Below are 21,738 nucleotides of genomic sequence, written 5' to 3' on the forward strand. Positions count from 1 at the left end.
AGCAGTGTTCCACAAGGATTGGGTCCACTTTTGTTAGTCATTTATACAAACGATTTGGATGAGAAGATAGGAGGCTTGGTTGGTAAGTTTGCGGATGACACCATAATTGGTGGTATAATGGACAGTAAGGTTATCCAAGTTTACAAAGAAATCTTAATCAATTGGATCAACGAGCTGGGAAGTGGCAGATGGAGTTTAATTTGGATAAATGGAAGGTATTGCAGTTTGGCAAAAACAAACAAGGGCAGGATATATACAATTAATGGTAAGATCCTGGGTGGAGCTGTAGAAAAGGGAGTCCTGGGGGTTCAGGTATAATTCTTTGAAATTTGCATCACAGGTACACAGGGTGGTTAAGGTGGCATTTAGTACACTTGCTTTCATTGCTCAGACTACTGAGTATAGAAGTGGGAATATTATGTTCTGGTTGTATAGAACACTGGTGAGGCCTCTTCTGGAGTACTGCGTGCAGTTCTGGTCACCCTGCTAATAGGGGGGATATTATTAAACCTTGGCTGAATGCTCTCCAATTTATCAGGATGTTGCAGCGAATGGAGGCTGAGTTATAAAAATAGGCTGGATAGCTGGGACTTTTTTCACTGGAGAGGTGGTGGTTGGGGTGAACTTTATAAAATGAGGGACATTGATAAGATATTCATTGCAAGGGTATTTTGCCTAACTGGGAGAGTTCAAAGCTAGGGGACATACTTTTAAGGAGAGAAGAAAGTTTTTTTTTTAAAAAAGACTGAGGGGTAACTTTTTTTTTACACAAAGTGGAATGAACTGCCAGAGGAAGTGGTGGATGCAGATCCAGTTACAACATTTCACAAGGCATTTGGATAAGTACTGTACATGGAGGGATACAGGTCAAATACAGGAAAGTGGGACTAGATTAGTTTGGGAACATGGTTGGCGTGGACAAGTTGGTCTGTTTCCATGCTATATGACTAACTTTCAAATAAATAAGACTGTGGTCTTGTAGCTCTTCTTTTTAAACACATTAAAAAAAAAATCCAAGATCTACCTTCTCTTTGATAACCACCTGAATTTACTTTAAAAAGGTTCAACATATCAGCCTGAGTTCAGTGATTATACGCTCACATCAAGTCAAAGACTTGCCAGTTTCCACTGCAAAGACTTGCCATACTGTTGGAAATGCTATCTTTCAAATGAGATGTTAAGCCAATGCTCCACGAACATGGTTCAGCAGATGCAAAGGTCTAAAAAGGGCTAATAGCAGCATTTAAACAGGGTAACTCTTTCTCATACCCTAGCCATTGTTTGTCCTCCCCATGCTCTAAGTTGTGCAATTAAGTTATTTCAAGTCCATAGTTGCATAAAAATTACAGCAAATCGCCCATACCATACCAAATGCCAACACCAAAACGACATAATGCATTGGTAACCAATTATCTGGTTATTTCTCTCATTAACCTACATGCTCACAAATGGTCTGTTGTATTTCCCTACATTACAAAAGTGACTATGCTTCAAAAGTATTTAACTTGATGTAAAGAGCTTTGAAACATTCAGAGGCAAGTATTTCATTGTGTAGATTACGTTATTATCCATTTTATAGTTATTTCGCTGGATTAACAAGACTTATGGAAATACACCATAGACATACACAGGAATAAAAATTGAGTCGAAATATTAAATACTGAGGCTACAGAATCAGATCATTGGTCAACACAAAATTAGCAATTTTGAAAAGGAAATTATTAATTTCTAAGTAATGCCATGCGACATGATATAGTTTGACTATTTCACAGAAAGAGTAAAGCATTTTATTCAATAGTTTACATATCACAATTAAAAAAATGCTCATCCAACTCTTTGCAAACTCTAACAATTGAAGCGGAAATATTGTTCAGTTAATGTTAAATTGTCATGGGCTGAGTGAAGGCTTTTAACAGTTTTAATGAAGGTTTTAAAAAACAATATTGGGGGGTCACATTTAAATGCTTAGCAACTATCTGATGGAACATTTGGTCAACCCGTTACATATACTGTACCCATTAGATCTTTAAAACATGCCAAAGGATTCAATTTCAAATGGTGCCACAACCAAAGCTAGAGAAACAAGTTACAAGGGCAAAAGAAAACTCCATTGCTGATTTGATTGAAACATCAAAAATAAATAAGAGGACATAGAATTTGGCTTCATTTGCCCTCTCATTTAATTTGGACGGGATGGGAAGGGAAGGGGAATAAATTGAACAATTACAAAAATAGTGCCAGCACAATACATAAAAAAACGCATCTATGATTTATAGCCTTTCATGTGCACTTCTCCCAATCAATGCTGGTTATAAATTATATTGCAATTTCCATTCAAGGCATCAGAGTCGTACTGCTAACGTACCACTGTGGTCTTCTCTTTGTACCACACAGTAAGACCCCACTCCAACCTGAAAGATCTGATGCCACTGAAATCAGGAGTGGAGGGGCAAGACTGAAACATTTCCTTCGATATTTATTTTTCAAAGTCTGATCCTTAACCTCCAAATTCAAGGAGAGATTAATCCTTCTTTTCCAAGCCTATACACTTTTCTTGCTGTATCATACAACGACGCACAATGCTGTCAAAACTTCCCAAGTAAAACAGAGCAATTGTGCGGAAAAGGCCCATGGTAACAATCTAGAAAGAAAAGGAGATACATCATTAAGACAATGTTGAAAGTAATGTTTGTTTAAAACACAAGAGTTCCATTTCCTACCTTCAAATTAGAGTCTTGAAATTGACTGGTTTACAGAGTGACATACTTAAGATTTATTAAGTTTCATTTGTTTATTAAAAAGGTTTCACGCCTCAGGAAGATCAATCCAAACATTATATGAATATAGGAGTTATGATTAGTAAATTTGAAGATGACATCAAAATTGGAGGTGCAGTAAGCAGCGAACGAGGTTACCTCAGGAGTAGTCATAATCAGAGATGTACAGCACAGAAGCAGATCCTTCGGTCCAACCCGTCCATGCCGACCAGATATCCCAACCCAATCCAGTCCCACCTGCCAGCACCTGGCCCAAACCCCTCCAAACTCTTCCTATTCATATACCCATCCAGATGCCTTTTAAATGTTACAACCATATTAGCCTCCACCACATCCTCTGGCAGCTCATTCCATACATATACCACGCACTGCGTCAAAAAGTTGCCCCTTAGGTCTCTTTTATATCTTTCCCCACTCACCCTAAACCTATGCCCTCTTGTTCTGGACTACCCTACCCCAGGGAAAAAGACTTTGTCCATTTATCCTATCCATGCCCCTCATGATTTTATAAGGTCACAACTCAGCCTCCGAGCCGATTCAACGTCTCTCTATTGCTCAAATCCTCCAACCTTGGCAACATCCTTGGAAATCTTTTCTGAACCCTTTCAAGTTGCTCAACATCTTTCTGATAGGAAGGAGACCAGAATTGCACGCAATATTCCAACAGTGGCCGAACCAATGTCCTGTACAGCTGCAACATGACCTCCCAACTCCTGTACTTAATACTCTGACCAATAAAGGAAAGCATAACAAACACCTTCTTCACTATCCTATCTACCTGCAACTCCACTTTCAAGGAGCTATGAACCTGCACTCCAAGGTCTCTTTGTTCAGCAACACTCCCCAACACCTTACCATGAAGTGTACAAGTCCTGCTAAGATCTGCTTTCCCAAAATGCAGCACCTCGCATTAACTAAATTAAACTCCATCTGCCACTTCTCAGCCCATTGGCCCATCTGATCAAGATCCCGTTGTAATCTGAGGTAACCTTCTTCACTGTCCACTACATCTACAATTTTGGTGTCATCTGCAAACTTACTAACTATACCTCTTATGCTCACATCCAAATCATTTATATAAATGAAAAGTAGTGGATGGGCCAATGGGCTGCGGAGCTGCAGATGGACATTAATTTAGATAAACGCAAGGTGCTACATTTTGGAAAGGTAAATCAGAGCAGAACATATACACTTAATGATAAAGGTCCTGGAGAGTGTTGCTGAACAAAGAGACCTTGAAGTGCACCTTCCTTGAAAATGGGAGTTGCAGGTAGATAGGATAGTGAAGGTGGTATTTGGCATGCTTGCTGTTATTGGTCAGTATACTGAGTATAGGAGTTGGGAGGTCATGTTGCAGCTGCACAAGAGACTGGTTAGGCCACTATTGGAATAGTGTACGCAATTCTGGTCTCCCTGCTAGGGAGCATGTTACAAAACTGAAAAGGGTTCAGACAAGAAATACAAGGATTTGTCGCTAGGCTTGGAGGGTGTGAGCTATAGGGAGAGGCTGAATAAGCTGGGGCTACTTTCCCTGGACCATCGAAGGCAGAGGGGTGACCTCAGAGGTTTATAAAATCATGAGGGACATGGATAAGGTAAACAGAGAAGATATTTTCCCCAGTGTGGCGGAGTTCAGAACTAGAGGGCATAGGTTTAAGGTGAGAGGATAAAGATTTAAAAGAAAACTGAGGGGGAACTTTTTCCACACATAGGGTGGTACGTGTATGGAATGAGCTGCCAGAGGAAGTGGAGGAGGCTGGTACAATTATAACATTTAAAAGGCATCTGGATGGGTATACGAATAGAAAGGGTTGAGAGGGATGTGAGACAAATGTTGGCAAATAGGACTAGATTTACTCAGGATATCTAGTAGGCATGGACGAATTGGACCAAAGGGTCTGTTCCCATTAACTGGATGGGGAAAAATAATTTTACAATCAGTTCGTACAACTAAAGTGAGTCAAGTTGAATTTTCCAGAGTTTAAATCAAGAACCAGAATTAGAACCAAGCTGGTGATTAATCAAGAAACGGCTTTCAGCAGATGGTCTGAGTACTTTCAAAACAAGATTGAAAGATTTTAGATACCAAGGGAATTAGTCATGGGACAGGAAAATGGAACTAATGCTGAAAGTTTACCCCAAACTTCAATTAAAGGGAGCAAAAGGTCAATGGATCATATGGCATACACCTGTTCCAATTTCCTAAAATTCTACAACAACTGGATCACATGACACCTCTATCTCCAGACAATTAAAAATATATTTTGGCTCAGTCTTCATAAAGGAGTTACAAAGTCAGGGAATGCAATGTAAAGAGGGAGGAAGTAAAGGAAGTTGATATTACTAAGGAAATGGTATTAGAGAAATTAATGGGTTTAAAAGGTCAATAACACCCGAACAACCCAAGAATCTATATCCCAGAGTAAATACGGAAGAATCCCTAGAAATAGTGGATGAGTCTGGAACAGCTCCTATGGGACGAAATGAGGCTAATAGAATCCCACTATCTTAAAAAGAGTGAAATGGAGAGCGAGAAAACAGGGAATTATAGACCAGTTAGCCTAACATCAGTAGTGGGGAAAGTGTAAGAGTCCATTATAAAAGATTTCACACCAGAGCACTTGAAAGAGAGAGACAGGATCAGATATAGACAGCATGAATTTACAAAAGGGAAATCAAGCTTGCAAACCTACTGCGATTTGGAAATAATGTAATTAGTACAGCTCAAACAGCAGCCATTGGATGCAGTTTACTTGGACGTTCAGAAAGCTTTTGATAAGGTCCCATTAAGAGATTAGCATTAAAATTAGAACTGCATGGGATTGACATTTTACAGATGTGGTTGGACAACTGGTTGACATACAGGAAATAAAGAGTAGAAATAAACTGTCGTCATTTACAAAGCAGCAGCAAGTGACTAATGGGGTACCACAAGAATTGGTTCTTGAACCTTAGCTATTCATAATGCACAAGAATAATTTAGCAGGGAACTAAATGTATTATCTTCAAGTTTGCAGACAACACAAGGCTGGGTGGGATGGTGGACTGTGAAGATGCAGCAGAGATGCTTCAGTGTTGTTTGGACAAGTTGAGCGAGTCAGCAAATGTATGGCAGATGAAGTATCGTGGGTAAAATGTGAGGTCATCCACTTTGGCAGCAATAACTGGGAGATAGATGATCTGAATGTTGTTAGATTGGGAAATGAGGAGGTGCATTGAGACTTGGGTACCCTTGTACCAGTTACTGAAAGCAAGCATGTAGGAGCAGCAGTGAAGAATGCCAATAATATGTTAACCTTCATAATAAGAGGATTTGAAAACAGGAATGGTGATGCCTAGCTGCAACAGTACAGGGCCTTGGCGAGACAATATTTGTGTCAGTTTTGGTATTTCTGAGAAAGGATGTTCTCAGATGGCTATGGAAGTACAAAAAGGTTTACCAGACTAATTTCAGGACTAATATTTGAACAGCGATCAGATCAGATCAGATCATTTAGAGTTATATTCTGAGGGGGAAATCTCAGAAACCTGTAAAAGTCTAATAGGATTAGACATAATAAAGACAAGAAGGGTGTTGTCAATGACTAGGAATCTAGTATCAAGGTCACAGTTTAAAGCTATGGAGTAGGCCATTAAGGATTGAAGATGGGGAGACATTTCTTCACCCAGAGAGTAATGAACCTTTGGAATTCTCTGCCAGAGAAAGCGGTTGAGGGCCAAAACATTCAATGTTTCCAAAGAGTTAGAAATTGCTCTTAGAGCTAAAGGGATCAAAGGGTTTGACAGAAAAATTGAAAACAGGGTACCGAGTTCATGATTAGCTGCGGTCATATTGAATGGCAAAACCGACTCAAAGGGCTAAATGGCCTATTCCCACTCCTATATTCTGTCTCTATAATGGATCCACTGTACTGAGATGTGGTGTCACCAGTTCCCAAGCAAAATACAAACTTATCTTTATATTCAATTCTCTTCATAGTAATTGGCAATAAACAATTAGCCTTATTACTTGCTTTACCTGCATTGTTTTGTATAAAGACACCCAGATTCCTCTGACCTCTCACCATTTAGATAATATGCTTCATTTTAACTCTTTCTACAAAATACATAATTCCACATTTTCCCACATCTTACACCATTTAATTGCCAATTGACCAAACCTATCCATATCTTTTCACTGCCTCCTTGTCACTTATTCACAATATTCTTTCCAAACTATCAGCGAATTTGGCAACCATACTTTCCAACTATTCTTTCAAGGGATTTATTGTAACACTATTTGTTACATCTTGCCAATTTAAAAAGACCTATTTATGTTAGTATTGTTAGCCAGCTAATCATCCATCCATGCCAATACATCCCCAACATAATGAGTTTCTATTTTCCACAGAAGCTTTTGATTTGAGTACATTTTTAGCAAACTTCTGATAATGTAAGTATGTATAACCACTGGTCAGCCTCAAAAAAGCCAATAGATTAATTAACCGAACTTCTCTTCTACAAAACCGGTTGCAGTAGGAAAATATTATAAATATATGTTGTTAATGGTGTATTTTAGTAATTTAGCAGTAATTATTAGTTCTGGGGAGATAAAATGTAAGGCTATTAAAATGCTTTGCTTTAGAGACTGCCATAACACTGAAGAAATGACAGTTCAAAAGTTTTAAAAAGTCAAAATAGAAGAGTTATGAAACAGTGGATAGGCTTACTTAGCTAAAGAACTGAACATGGTGTCCAGAAGGTATGCAAAAAGTGCAGTCCAGAGAGAGTATTTATTTGATAATTGGAGCTGAATTGTTTTAAAGCATTCAGCAAACCCTGAAAGATTGTAAAATTGATTTATTTCATCAGATCAGAGTGTGCAATTCTGGCCTCCTTCCTATCGGAAAGATGTTGTGAAATTTGAAAGGGTTCGGAAAAGATTTACAAGGGTGTTGCCAGGGTTGGAGGATTTGAGCTATAGGGAGAGGCTGAACAGGCTGGGGCTGTTTTCCCTGGAGCGTCGGAAGCTGAGGGGTGACCTTATAGAGGTTTATAAAATTATGAGGGGCATGGATAGGGTAAATAGGCAAAGGCTTTTCCCTGGAGTTGGGGAGTCCAGAACTAGAGGGCATAGGTTTAGGGTGAGAGGGGAAAGATATAAAAGAGACCTACGGGGCAACTTTTTCCACACACAGAGGGTGGTACAGGTATGGAATGAGCTGCCAGAGGAAGTGGAGGAGGCTGGTACAATTGCAACATTTAAGAGGTATTTGGATGAGTATATGAATAGGAAGGGTTTGGAGGGATATGGGCCGGGTGCTAGCAGGTGGGACTAGATTGGGTTGGATATCTGGTCAGCATAGATGGGTTGGACCAAAGGGTCTGTTTCCATGCTGTACATCTCTACGACTACGTTCTAACAATGTCATAAACTGATCTAGTTGCCAGTTTAAGGACATCCTGAACAGACTTGCCCTCTAAGGAGGTTGGCAGAGCTTTGGAAGGCTATCAGATATCAATTTGTCTAGTTAGCTGCTGAAAAACCTAGCTGCAGTTTGAACTTCATATTACGTTTGATCCATGCTGAAAACAGAGTGGAAAATCTAAGTTCAATATTCACCGAGTGGAATGCAGGTGGGACTCTATTTGAACTTTGAGAACAGAAGCTGGAAAATGAGTTACATTGAAACTAGTGGAAGGACCTACAAATGGCACTCCACACAGAGTCTTGCAACAAAGGAAGAAACTAGCAGATTCACTTGGAAGTATGAAAAAAATATTCACAAGGGTTTGACCAAGATATGTACAATCAAGAGCTAGTAAATTAGGGTTTAAATGTTTGAGAATTCCCAGAGCGGAGAAGAACTAAAAGTAATTCTTGCATATATATGGTAAAATAATTTAAGATATCATGACATACTGAGCTCAAAGTTTTTGAAGAGGTCATTGTAACTGCTGTTTGATCACTTTGGCAAAGGAATATCCTGATCATAGATGATCAATTTGGCCAAGTTTAGTTACTCCTAGCATCACTGCATCCTTGTTACAAACACGGACAAAAGGAGCTGAACTGCAAAGGTGATGAGCCAGTGACTCCCTTGTTATCATGGCAGCATTTGGGCGGCACGGTGGCACAGTGGTTAGCACTGCTGCCTCACAGCGCCTGAGACCCGGGTTCAATTCCCACCTCAGGCGACTGACTGTGTGGAGTTTGCACGTTCTCCCCGTGTCTGCGTGGGTTTCCTCCGGGTGCTCCGGTTTCCTCCCACAGTCCAAAAAGATGTGCAGGGTCAGGTGAATTGGCCATGCTAAAATTGCCCGTAGTGTTAGGCAAGGGGTAAATGTAGGGGTATGGGTGGGTTTCGCTTCGGCGGGTCGGTGTGGACTTGTTGGGCCGAAGGGCCTGTTTCCACACTGTAATGTAATCTAAAAAAAGCATTTGACTGAGTGTGGCATCAAGAAGCTCTGACAAAACAGAAATCAGTGGAGATCAAGGGCATAACTCTCCATTGGGTGGAATTCTTAGTACAAAGCAAATTGGTTGTGGATGATGGAGGCCAATCATCTCAGCCATAGAACATCACTGAAAGAGGTCCTCAAGGTGATGTTCCAGGCCCATTTTCAGCTGCTTCATTAATGACATCTCCCCCCCCCGCCCATGAAATCAAAAGTGGAGATGTTCACCGATGATTACACAACGTTCAGCACCATTTACAACTTTTCAGATACTGATGAGTGGTGAGTAACATTTACAGCAGACCAAAGGCAGACAACAACCATCTCAAAACAAGGAGACAATCATAGAATTCTATTCTATTACAATCCAATCATTATATGAAGGTGCTGGTATTAGAGAGTTCACCTGAAAAAGGAGCAGTGTTTTGAAAGTTTGTGATTTCAAAACAAACATGTTGGAATATGACTTGGTGTTGTGAGATTTCTGACTTAATCCAATCATTGGCTCTTGACATTTAACGGCATTACCATCTTACTGAATTTCCCACACAATATCCTGGAGGCGATCATTGACCAGAAATTGAACCAAACTAGCCTTAAGGTCAGTAACTAAAACACCAATTCAGAAGCTTGGCATTCTACTGTGAATAACTCATCTCATCTCCCTAATGTCTGCCCATCCTCTGCAAAAGGGACAAGTCAGGAGTGAGATAGAATAAATTCCACTTGCTCATACAAGTGCAGCTCCTACATCACTCAGGAAGCTGGACACCAAACAGACAATGCAGCCTGTTTGATTAGCAAACCATTCACTACCTTGAGCATTCATCCCTCTACCACCATTGCAGCAAGGTGCACTACAGTAACTCACTGATGCCGGTCTGAGAGCAACTCCCATACTCAGGACCTCTGCCACCCATGTACATTACAGCAGATGCATGGAAATGTCCTACAAGTCACAAGTACCCTTCCAAGTTACATACCATCCTGACTTGGAATTATGTGCTCTTAAACCCTCAAGGACTGCAGCAGTTTAAGGCAGCGACTCCATGCAGTTAGTAAGGGACAACAAATGCTGGCCCAGCCAACCCAACTCACTTTCAATGAACCGAAGAACACAAAAATTTTGGGGGAAAGTAAGTAGTAAATCTAACACCATGGTGCATGTAGGAATAAACTATAGTGTTAAATAATTGTATTGCTTTATTTAACTTTTTTTTTTTACAATAAAGCTTGTGCCTAGTTTTAAAGAAATGCTACTTTATGATGAAGCTGATTTTTTAAATTGAGATGCTTGGATTTCTCTAGGAGAAAGTGAGGACTGCAGATGCTGGAGATCAGAGTCAAGAGTGTGGTGCTGGAAAAGCACAACAGGTCAGACAGCCTCCAAGGAGCAGGGGAAATCAATGTCTTGGGCATAAGCCCTTCATCAGAAAATGAAGGGCTTATGCCCAAGACATTGATTTCCCCTGTTCCTCGGAGGCTGCCTGACCTGCTGTGCTTTTCCAGCACCCCACACTCTGCTTAGATTTCTCTGTAAAATGTTAACAGTCCTTTACCTGATCATAACAGGGATCATTCATTTGAGGCACTGGAGTTGTACACTAATCTAGAATGTGAAGAGACTCAACTATTTTTAAAAAAACTTTATTTGAAAAGGTGAAGAAGGAATACACTAGAGGCCAAACCAAATTTCATTTCTGTGTGCAGCTGAAAGAAGTGCAGGATACTAAACTGAGATCTACACAAACAGCAAGATTTCAGAAAACTCACTCAAAGCTGCAACTATCAACAATTTTGGGCCTAAAAAGGAAAAACTGACTACAAACATTTATAAAATCTGGCAATGTTTAAATAAAATGTACAAATACAAAAGAAGAACTTCACTCTGAATAGCTGTCAGAAATGAGAGAGTAATAAAATGTATTATAAAGTATTCACGTACCTGCTGAAGACCCTCTGTAATAGTGGTGACAGGAGACATACCACAGGTGAGTGATGAAAGCATATACCCATCAGAACCAACTGAGCTGTTAAAGTTTCCTTGCTGGTTAAAGGGCAAGATGACAGAGGCATGAAAAGAGAGGCTTATATTCATCACATTTAAATTGCAGACATATTTTAAAGTTACGCTCAATCCTTTGTACAAATATTGGAAGTTTAATTCTCATTATACAATCAAGTGATACAGTTGCACATATAATTCTGTGATTATAATATATTATGTTTAGAAATACATAAGTGGCAGACAAGTTGCATCTTAACCCAATAATATAATTAACACATTCTGGTTGTAAAGAGGTAATACAGAAGGCAGTAAGCGGGTTCATATAAATTCGGTTGTGTGAAATATACTGGGACATTTCCTATTTAGGTTAAAAACAATGACTGCAGATGCTGGAAACCAGAGTCTAGATTAGAATGGTGCTGGAGAAGCACAGCAGTTCAGGCAGCAACCAAGGAGCAGGAAAATCAACGTTTCGGGCAAAAGCCCTTCATCAGGAATATGCCTGATGAAGGGTTTTTGCCCAAAATGTCGATTTTACTGCTCCTCGGATGCTGCCTGAACTGCTGGGCTTTCCCAGCACCATTCTAATCATTTCCTATTTAGCAAAAGCAATTTAATTTGGTAATAAATTTACTCATGTTCTCACAGATTCATCACATACCAAGTCACTCAACTCTGCACAACAAGAATGTTTTGGTTCTTAGGATTTGAGCAAGACCAGAAATACCATTTATTTGTCGTTAGCTCCAGGAGGTTTGTAGTTCCTCTCCCACAATCGTTTTTATGACTAAAGTGGCAAATTCCACCATATCAAAGTGCCTTAAAACACAACCACAGTATTGGATTGGATAAGGTTTCCATTCATAAAGTATATTAATAAATACTGTTTATACAATATCTAGTTATTGAAGTGAATTGCTTCTAAGGAGAAGAACATGGAAGATACAGAATGTAGGGAAATAAATGGTGACATCATGAAAAATGCCATATTACAGAGATATTTGCTGAGATATTTGTATCATCGATCGTCACAGGTGAGGTGCCTGAATACTGGAGCTTGGCTAATGTGGAGCCACTGTTTACAAAAAGTGGCAAGGAAAAGCCAAGGAACTATAGTCCGGTGAGCCTGACATCAGTGGTGGGAAAGTTGTTGGAAGGAATCCAGAGGGACAGGACTTATATGTATTTGGAAAGACAAGGACTGATTAGGGATAGTCAACATGGCATTGTACATGGAAAATCATGTTTCACAAACTTGATGGAGTTTTTAGTAGAAGTAACAAGGAGGATTTAGGAGGCCAGAGCAGTAAACATGATCTATATGGACGTCAGTGAGACGTTCGACAAGGTTCCTCATGGGAGTCTGGTTAGCAAGGTTAGATCTCATGGAATACAGGGACAGCTAACCATTTGGATACAGAACTGGCTTCAAGGCGGAGGGTGGAGTTGGAGGGTTGCTTTTCAGACTGTAGGCCTGTGACCAATGGAGTACCATAAGGATTGGTGCTGGGTCCACTACTTTTTGTCATTTATATAAATGATTTGGATGTAAACATAGGAGGTATAGATAGTAAGTTGGCAGCCAACACCAAAATTGGAGGTGCAATGGACAGCGAAGGTTACCTCAGAGTACAATGGGATCTTGATCAGATGGGCCAATGGGCTGAGGTAGTGGCAGATGGAGTTTAAATTTAGGTAAATGCAAGGTGCTGCATTTTGGAAAAACAAATCAGAGCAGGAATTATACTTAATGGTAAGATCCATGGGAGTGTCGCTTCTTGAAAGTAGAGTCACAGGCAGATAGAATAGTGAAGGCAGCATTTGGTATGCTTTCCTTTATTGGTCGGAGTATAGAGTACAGGAGTTGGGAGGTCATGTTGTGGCTGTACAGGACATTGGTTAGACCACTTTTGGAGTAGTGCATGCAATTCTGGTCTCCTCTTTATTGGAAGAAGGTTGTGAAACTTGGAAGGGTTCAGAAAAGATTTACCAGGATGTTGCCGGGGAGGAGAGTTTGAATTATAAGGAAACGCTGAATGGGGTGGGGCTACTTTCCCTGGAGCATGAGGGGCTGAAGGGTGACCTTATAGAGGTTTATAAAATCAGGAGGGCTTGGATAGTGTAAATAGACAATGTTTTCCTTGGCCGGGGAGGGGGGGGAACATAGGTTTATGGTCAGAGAGGAAAGATATAAAAAGGGACCTAACGGGAAACCTTTTCAGCAAGAGGATGCTGTGCATTTGGAAGGAGCTGCTAAAGGAAGTGGAGGAGGATTATACAATTATAGCATTTAAAAAGGCACCTGGATGGGTATATGAACAGGAAGGGTTTAGAGGGATATGGGCAAAGTGCTGGCAAATGCAACTAGTTTAGGTTAGGATACCCTGTCGGCATGGACGAATTGGACCAAAAGGTTCTGTTTCCATGCTGTACATCTCTATGACTCAATGAATAATTTACTGAATTCATTTTGGAATGTGGCAAGTAGGACTCCAGAGTTTTGAAGTCAAACTGGACTCAAAACATTAACATTGTCTCTCTCTTCACAGATGCAGCCAGACCTAAATTTCTCCAGTATTTTGTTGGTTTCAGGTTTCCAGCATCTGAACTATTTCACTTTTGAAAAGTCAAGCAATATGGTGATTGCAGAAGAGTCCCAAATCTCCGTTGCACTTTGCACGTAGAAGTATTTTCGAATTTCACTCCTGAAATGTGTTTTGGCTATGTCCTAAGTCCTAGTCTCAGTCAATTAGGTAGTTTGACGCTACCTTCCCTATTAGTCCTTAAACATTTAATAAAATATCGATGCCTCAACTTTCTAAATTCTAGAGAATGCAACACAAGATGCATAAAATGTCTTTATATTTGAATTGTTGGAAATCAAGTATTATTCTGGTAAATGTACACAAAGCAATCTCTCCAAAGCCAGTATACCCTTCCTAAGCTTTAGTTCCAGAACTGCGGCCAGTACCATGATGTTTAACCACAGTTTTACATAGTCATTGTATAATATCTACACCCATATATTCTAGTCTTCGAGATACAAAGACCAGCATTCCATTGGCATTTTGATTGTTAAAATGTTATGAATTATTCTGAAAATAATGTTCAGATCCTCTGCCTTTTTTGAATTCAAGCTTTTCACCATTTAGAAAAAGTATCCTGTTCTATCATTTTTAGGTTCAAAATGAATTACTACAATTGCTTACATTGAAATCTATTTGCCACAATGCTAAATATTCACTCAAAGCTTATCAATATCTCTTCATAATTTTACCTCTCCATCACACTGCTTACATCATTACAGATCTAAGCTGTTAGAAAACTTAGATGATGGGACAGAAAGCCATAGATACAAGTTAATAAATACTGTGAACGCATGTAGTCCCAACATTGGTTTCCTACAGGAAACCATTCATTCTCTTCCGCCAATCGAGTTCCTGTCTATTATCCTATTCTGCCCGTATTACGCAGCCAATTTTTTAATGAGGGAATTCTTCAACACAGGAGTTTCAACAACAGTGCACACAATGTGAGGAACTTTATTACTTATTAATTTCCAATAGGCATTTGATATTTACTGGCATTCCCTTATCCACTACTTCATTATGACCCTTCAAAAATTCCATATCACCTTTCATTTACCGATGCTAGATTTTATTAATTAGCTGAAAGCTAACAAGGTGTTCAAATATAATATCTAACTATAGGCTCAAGTAATTTCCAAAACATGTTACTGGTTTATAATTCCCAAGTTTCAGTGTTTCTCAAATGGGAGCATGCAAAACTTAACTGTAAAGAGCCATTCTCAAATTGAGACAACTTCACAAAATTATAGTCAAGCGGCCCTGAGAGATCAAAAGATGTCCAACATGCCATCACCTTTTCTGACATAAATACTGACAGTATTTTCTGCTCACTATCCTCATTTTCAGTGACAATATCAACATCAACTTCAGGGGTTTACATTGCTCTGGCCAAGACTCTAATATAAATGACAATTGCTGTGTGTTGACTTTACTATTGCTGGAAATACTCTCTTCTGGGAGTTCATGTTATATTTTGTCTCCCTTTGCAATCTTTGCATTTTACCAATCCATCAAGATTTTTTAAAATACAGCTATGTTGTCTCTCACCAGTCTTCCATTATTCTACTTTTGATCTCAGGCAAAGGGCTTCCCAAACACTGGGTTACAAGCCGAGGAGGGGTTGGGCTCATGCCCGAAACATAGATTCTCCTGCTTCTCGGATGTTGCCTGACTTGCTGTGCTTTTCCAGCACCACACACTAGACTCTGATCTCCAGTCCTCCCTTTAACCATAGCAGGGCCCCAAAATCAGATCTTGGGAGTTGAAACTTCAAGACAACAATGGCTGTCATGGAGCTCAGACTGATTGCTGACAGCTGCAACGCTCCTTTCGTGTGGCTATTTTGCCTCCTGGTGGGCACGACCTAACTGACAGCTCACTGTTGCCCGATTTGTGTTGTTGAGAAAAGCCTACACAAAATGCATTAGTTTTGTTTTCTGCCTATCTTTTCATCAACCATGCCATGATTTTGAGGTGTGTGGTGTAGACAGGGGAGAGGAGGAGAGGTTGGGATTGGCAGAAGGGAATGCTGAGCTTAACTCCTTTCATTCTCACCGCTACAGCTGAAGTCTCCCCACCCTCACTCATCACCACTTGTTCTTAAGTTTTCAACTTGGCAAAAGTGAGGACTGCAGATGCTAGAAACCAGAGTCTACATTAGAGTGGTGCTGGAAAAGCACAGCAGGTCAGGCAGCATCCGACGAGCAGGGAAATTGACGTTTTGGGCAAAAGCCATTCATCAGAAAGAGCAGGTCAGAGACAAGCATGTAGTTCACCTCCTGACTCCCCAAAACCTGAGCTCCAGCCCCTCTCATTTATCTCTCCACCTCTAAGACTCCCAGCCTCATTACTGATGAAGGTCTTTTGCCTGAAACGTTGATTTTCCTGCACCTCGGATGCTGCCTGACCTGCAGTGCTTTTCCAGCACCACTCTAATCTAGATTCTACTTGAGTTTTCAGCCAGTTTCTCTCAATGGTAGGCATTAAAATGGGGTCATGCCAAGAAAAGGTTTGAGAAGCATTGCCTGGAGATTGTCACATTGCTTTTTGAACAATTCCCATTGATTGTCATTTTAGGCATCAACAGATTAGCCCTGTTTATGGTGAATACACAGTCTCAGTGCTCTGAAGACAGCCCTGTCTAGATCTAGAATCTTGGCAGCAGGAGACTTGGCTACTTCACAGTTCTCCTGAAGACAAAAAACTTTTCAAATAGCATGTGCAGAATCTGTGAATAAAATTTACAACATGCATAAATTTTTCAAGCTTTCTTTTGACACTTACCACAGCATCTTTCACAATGATTTTTGCCACTTGGTCTGGCTGGCATAGTCCTGATGTTTCAGAAATCAATTTGGTCTCTAAAGGCTACAAAAAGAACATCTCAATTCATGTGGTAAAAACAATGACTGCAGATGCTGGAAACCAGATTCTGGATCAGTGGTGCTGGAAGAGCACAGCAATTCAGGCAGCATCCTCGGATGCTGCCTGAATTGCTGTGCTCTTCCAGCACCACTGATCCAGAATCTCAATTCATATGTCAATTTTGAAGCAAATGAGAGCAAAACAATGATTAAGGAATTAACATTTCTCTATGCCATAGCTGGCAATACATCACCACCTTGATACTTGAGAAGGGGCAATTAGTGCTCACCAAGCCGACTTTGCAAAAATTCTGTGAATGATTAAATTAGATAATAGGCTTAAATTAAGCATTTAACAAATGTACTGTTTTTTGAGAACAGAATCAGAAGAATAGAGGAGGGAGAATAAGTGTATTTGGATTTTCAAGAAGTTGTTTTAATAAAGTACCACATAAAAGGTTACCGTGCAAAATTAAAGTACATGGAATAGTGGTAATATCTAGCATGGATTAAGAATTAAGTAGCAGACAGAAAATAACAGTAAATGGGTCATTTTCAGAGTAGAAGGCAGTGACAAGTGGGATAGGGCAGGGATCAGTGCATCCAGCTGTTTCAAATGTAATATTGTCAAGTTTGCTGATGACAAAACTAGGTGAAATTGAGAGTGAAGAGGATGTAAAGATGCGTTATGGGAACTTAGATGGAATTGGCAAGTGTATGGCAGATGCAGCATAGTATGAATAAACGTGAAGTCTGGCAGTACTTCTACAGAAGTGGATATACATTATTTAAATGGTATTAGTTTGGGAAATATGTTCAAAAGGACCTGGGCGTCCTTGTACATTGGTTGTTAAAGCAAGCATACCAGGTGCAGTAAGCAGCTAGGAAGACAAACTGTATGCGGATCTTCATGCAAGAGGCTTTGAGGACTGGGATAAGAATGTCTGACTGCAGCTGGACAGGGCCTTAGGTGAGACCTCACCTGATGTATTGTGCACAATTTTAGTTTCCTTAGTTTTCCAAACAAAGATGTATTTACTATAGAGAGCATCAGTGAAGACTCACCAGACTAATTCCTGGGATGGAAGATTATCAAATGGGAAGAGATTGGGTCAACTCTGCACATATTCACTGGAGTTTGGACAAATGAAGGGGATCTCTCAAACAAAATTCCGATCGGGTTGGACAGACTGGACATGTGTTATGTTCCCTGGTCAAGGAAAGTTTTTCTTTACACCCCCAACCAGAAAGTCAAAGTCTCAGATAGGTGCCAGGCCATTTCAGACTACAACGCAGTGAACTTTTCTCTCTCAGAAGGTGGTGAATCTGTGAAACTATTTAGGGGTGATGGCCTTGTGATATTATCCCGAGACTATTAATTCAGAAACTCAGCTAATGTTCTGGGGACCTGGGTTTGAATGCCGCCATAGCAGATTGTGGAATTTGAATGCCACAAAAAAAAACAAGAATTAAGAATTTACTGATTCATTTCCAGAAAAGCCCATCTGGTTTACTCATGTCCTTCAGAGAAGGAAATCTGCCATCCTCACCTGGCCTACATGGGACTCCAGATGCACAGAAATATGGTTGACTCAATTGCCCTCTGAAATGGCCTAGGAAGACATTCAGTTGTACCAATCACTACAAAGCCTCAAAGAAATGAAACTGGATGGATCACAGAGTCGAACTAAGCACTGGAAAAGACAATGGCAGAAATGGTCCTGTTGATCCTGCAAAGTCTTCCTTATTAACATCTGGGGCCTAGTACCAAACTCGGAAGAGCTGTCTCAAAAACTAGTCAAGCAACAGCCCGATGTAGTCATACACATGGAACCATGCCTTACAATACTCCAGACACCACCATCCCTGAATATATATCTTGTCCCACCTGCAGGACAGACCCGGCACAAGTGACAGCACAGAAGTACACAGTCAGGAGGGATTTCCCCAGGGAAAGCTCAACACTGACTCCAGCCCCCATGAAATCACATGGCTTCAGGTTAAACATGGACAAGGAAATCTCCTGCTAATTACAATGTACTCTTTTCCCTCAATTAGTACTCCTCCATGTTGACCAACATTTGAAGGAAGCCCAGAAGATGGCAAGGTCACAAAATGTACTCTGGGTGGGAGATTTCAATGTCTACCACCAAGAGTAGCTCAGTAACAGCACTACTGATCGAGCTGATCAGGTCCTAAAGGACATAATTGCTAGACTAGGTCTGCAGCAGGTGGTGAGGGAACCAAACAGGGAAAAACATAGTTGACCTCATCCTTACCAATCTGCCAGCTACAGATGCATCGGTCCATAACAGTATCGGTAAGAGTGACCGCTGCGTAGTCCTTGTGGAGATTAAGTCCTGCCTGAGAATAACCTCTATCATTGTGTTGTGTGGCACTATCACACTGCTAAATGGGATAGACTTTGAATAGATTTAGCAATTCAAGACTGGGCATCTATGAGGCACTGTGGGCCATCAACAGCAGAATTGTACTCAGCACAATCTGTAAACTCATGGCCTGGCATGTTCCCATTCTGGTTCAATGGACTGTGCAGGAGGATATGCCAGGAGCAGCACCAGACACACCTGAAAATGAGGGGGTGGAGAGTTAATCTGGTGAGGCCAAACAGGACTACTTGCCTGATAAGCAATAAGTAATAGAGCAAAGCGATCCCACAAACAACGAATTAGATCTAACCTGCCATATCCAGTCATGATGGTGCATGATTAAGCAACTCACTGGAAGAGGAGACTCCACAAATATCCCCAAAGATGCAACAACCCAGCACAACAGTATAAGAGAGAAGGCTGAAGTTTTAACAGCAACATTCAGCCAGAAATATCGAGTGGATGCTCTGTCTCGGCCTCATCCAGTGATCCCCAGCAGTACAGATATCAATTTTCAGCAAACTCGATTCATTCCACGTGGTATCAAACAAACAGTTGGAGACACTGGATAACACAAAGGCTACGGGTCCTGACAACATTCTGCTGATAGTAATGAAGACAGGTGCTACAGAACTTGCCACTCCCCTCGCCAAAATGCTCCAATACAGTCACAACACTGGCATCTACCCAACATGGAAAATTGCTCAGGTATATCATGTAGATAAAAAGCAAGACAAATCCAAGCCAGCTAGATACCACCCCATCAGACTATTAGCAATCATCAGTAAAGTGATGGAAAGTGTCATCAACACTGCTTTCACACAGCACCTGTTCAGCAATAACCTGCTCACTGAAGCCCAGTTTGGGTTCTGCCACAGCCACTCAGCTCCTGACCTCATTACTGCCTTGATTCAAAAACACAAACTGACAAGAAGTGTTCCTCAGGAGAGGAGAGGGTGACAACCCTTGACATTAAGGCTGCATTTGACTGAGCATGCCATCAAGGAGCTCTAACAAAACTGCAATCAATGGGTCTCTGGGGCAAATTCCCTGATGGTTGGAGTCATACCTCACGTGTAGGAAGATGGACATGGTTGTTGTAGATCAGTCATCTCAGCTTCAGAACATTTCTGCAGGAGTTCCTCAGGGTAGTGTCCTAGGTCCAACCATCTTCAGCTCTTTATCAATGACCTTCCTCTATGATAATGTCAGAAGTTGGGATATTCAACAATGATTGCACAATGTTCAGCAATATTTGCAACTCCTCAGATACTAAAGCAGTCCATGTTCAAATGTAACAAGATCTGGACAATATCCAGGCTTGCGCTAACATGTGGGAAATAACACTTGCACAACATAAATGCCAGGCTATGACGACCACCAATAAGAGACAATCTAACCATCAGCCCTCCACATTCAATGGTGTTATCACTACTATCAGCATCCTGAAGGTTATTATGAACCAGAAACTCAACTGGTCTCACCACAAAAACACAGTGGCTGACAAGAGCAGATCAAAGGCTAGGAATACTGTGGTGAGTAACTCATCTCCTGACTGCCACCTACATGTCAGGACTGTGATGGAATGCTCCGCTTGCTTGGATGAGTGCAGCTCCAACACCACTCAAGAAACTGGACATCAGCCAGGACAGAGCATCGGCTTGATTGACATCACATCCACACTTTCTACCACCAATGTTCAGTAGCAGCAGTGTGTAACACTGCAGAAATTTTAAAAAACCCTCAAACAGCAACTTCAAAACCCAGGATCACTTCCATCTAGAAGGAGAAGGGCGGCAGATATGTGGCACCACCACCTTTAAGTTACCCTCCAAACTACTCACTGTCCTAACCTGGAAATATATAGTCATTCCTTCACTGTCGCTGAGTTAAAACCGTGGGATATCTTGCCTCGTGACATTGTCGATGGATTGCCGAAGTTCATGACGACAGTTCACCACCTCCTCCTCATGGGAAACTATGGTTGGGCAAGAAATGTTTGCCAGCGAGCGACGCCCACATTCCACAGAAGAATAAACTAAAAGCAGCCTCAGCAGGATGCTGTGGCCAAGTCAGCAATTAATTAAGAAATTGATAGACTTCTCCAAACTAAAGCTGTCAAAGTGGTGGATAGCAAGAGAATGATGTTGAAAGAGAGGATCATGTTCAAAGGTGGACTGAGACCAATGAGCTGAATAGTTCACTCTTGCTGTAGGTGTCTGAGACAGACTCTGCTGAATTCTACGCAATGAAATTTACAGCAAACAGCTCATCGTTAGTATAAAATACATGAATATGAATTTAATGCTTGTGCTTGTAGGGGTGAAGATTTACAGAAGTCTTGGCATGCCCTCAAAAAAGGGCTTATATTATGTATGGCCCATCAGCAACTGTAAATCTGTAAAATAAGCAATAGCTTTTTTAGCATTAGGGAAAAAGTGAGGTCTGCAGATGCGGGAGATCAGAGCTGAAAATGTGTTGCTGGAAAAGCGCAGCAGGTCAGGCAGCATCCAGGGAACAGGAGAATCGACGTTTCGGGCATAAGCCCTTCTTCAGGAATGAGGAAAGTTTGTCCAGCAGGCTAAGATAAAAGGTAGGGAGGAGGGACTTGGGGGAGGGGTGTCGGAAATGTGATAGGTGGAAAGAGGTCAAGGTGAGGGTGATAGGTCAGAC

At 40.9% G+C, this 21,738-nt stretch overlaps 1 protein-coding gene across 5 annotated transcripts in view; it reads right to left on the reverse strand.

Moving 5' to 3' along the window:
• Nucleotides 1–1,552: 1,552 nt before the first annotated feature.
• kdsr (3-ketodihydrosphingosine reductase) overlaps nucleotides 1,553–21,738 on the reverse strand; it is a 44,457-nt gene continuing 24,271 nt past the window's right edge. For 4 of the 5 annotated variants that reach the window (XM_043689613.1, XM_043689609.1, XM_043689610.1 and 1 more), the window contains 3 exons: nucleotides 16,596–16,679; nucleotides 11,161–11,262; nucleotides 1,553–2,641 (listed from right to left, as the gene is read on the reverse strand). In XM_043689613.1, the coding sequence (XP_043545548.1) occupies nucleotides 2,522–2,641; nucleotides 11,161–11,262; nucleotides 16,596–16,679 (306 nt within the window). In that variant the 3' untranslated portion in view covers nucleotides 1,553–2,521. The remainder of the gene's footprint in view (nucleotides 2,642–11,160; nucleotides 11,263–16,595; nucleotides 16,680–21,738) is intronic. The other variant, XM_043689612.1, reaches the window with a different exon arrangement.

The sequence above is a fragment of the Chiloscyllium plagiosum genome, chromosome 5 (assembly GCF_004010195.1).
Source record: "Chiloscyllium plagiosum isolate BGI_BamShark_2017 chromosome 5, ASM401019v2, whole genome shotgun sequence".
NCBI classification, from domain to species: domain Eukaryota; kingdom Metazoa; phylum Chordata; class Chondrichthyes; order Orectolobiformes; family Hemiscylliidae; genus Chiloscyllium; species Chiloscyllium plagiosum.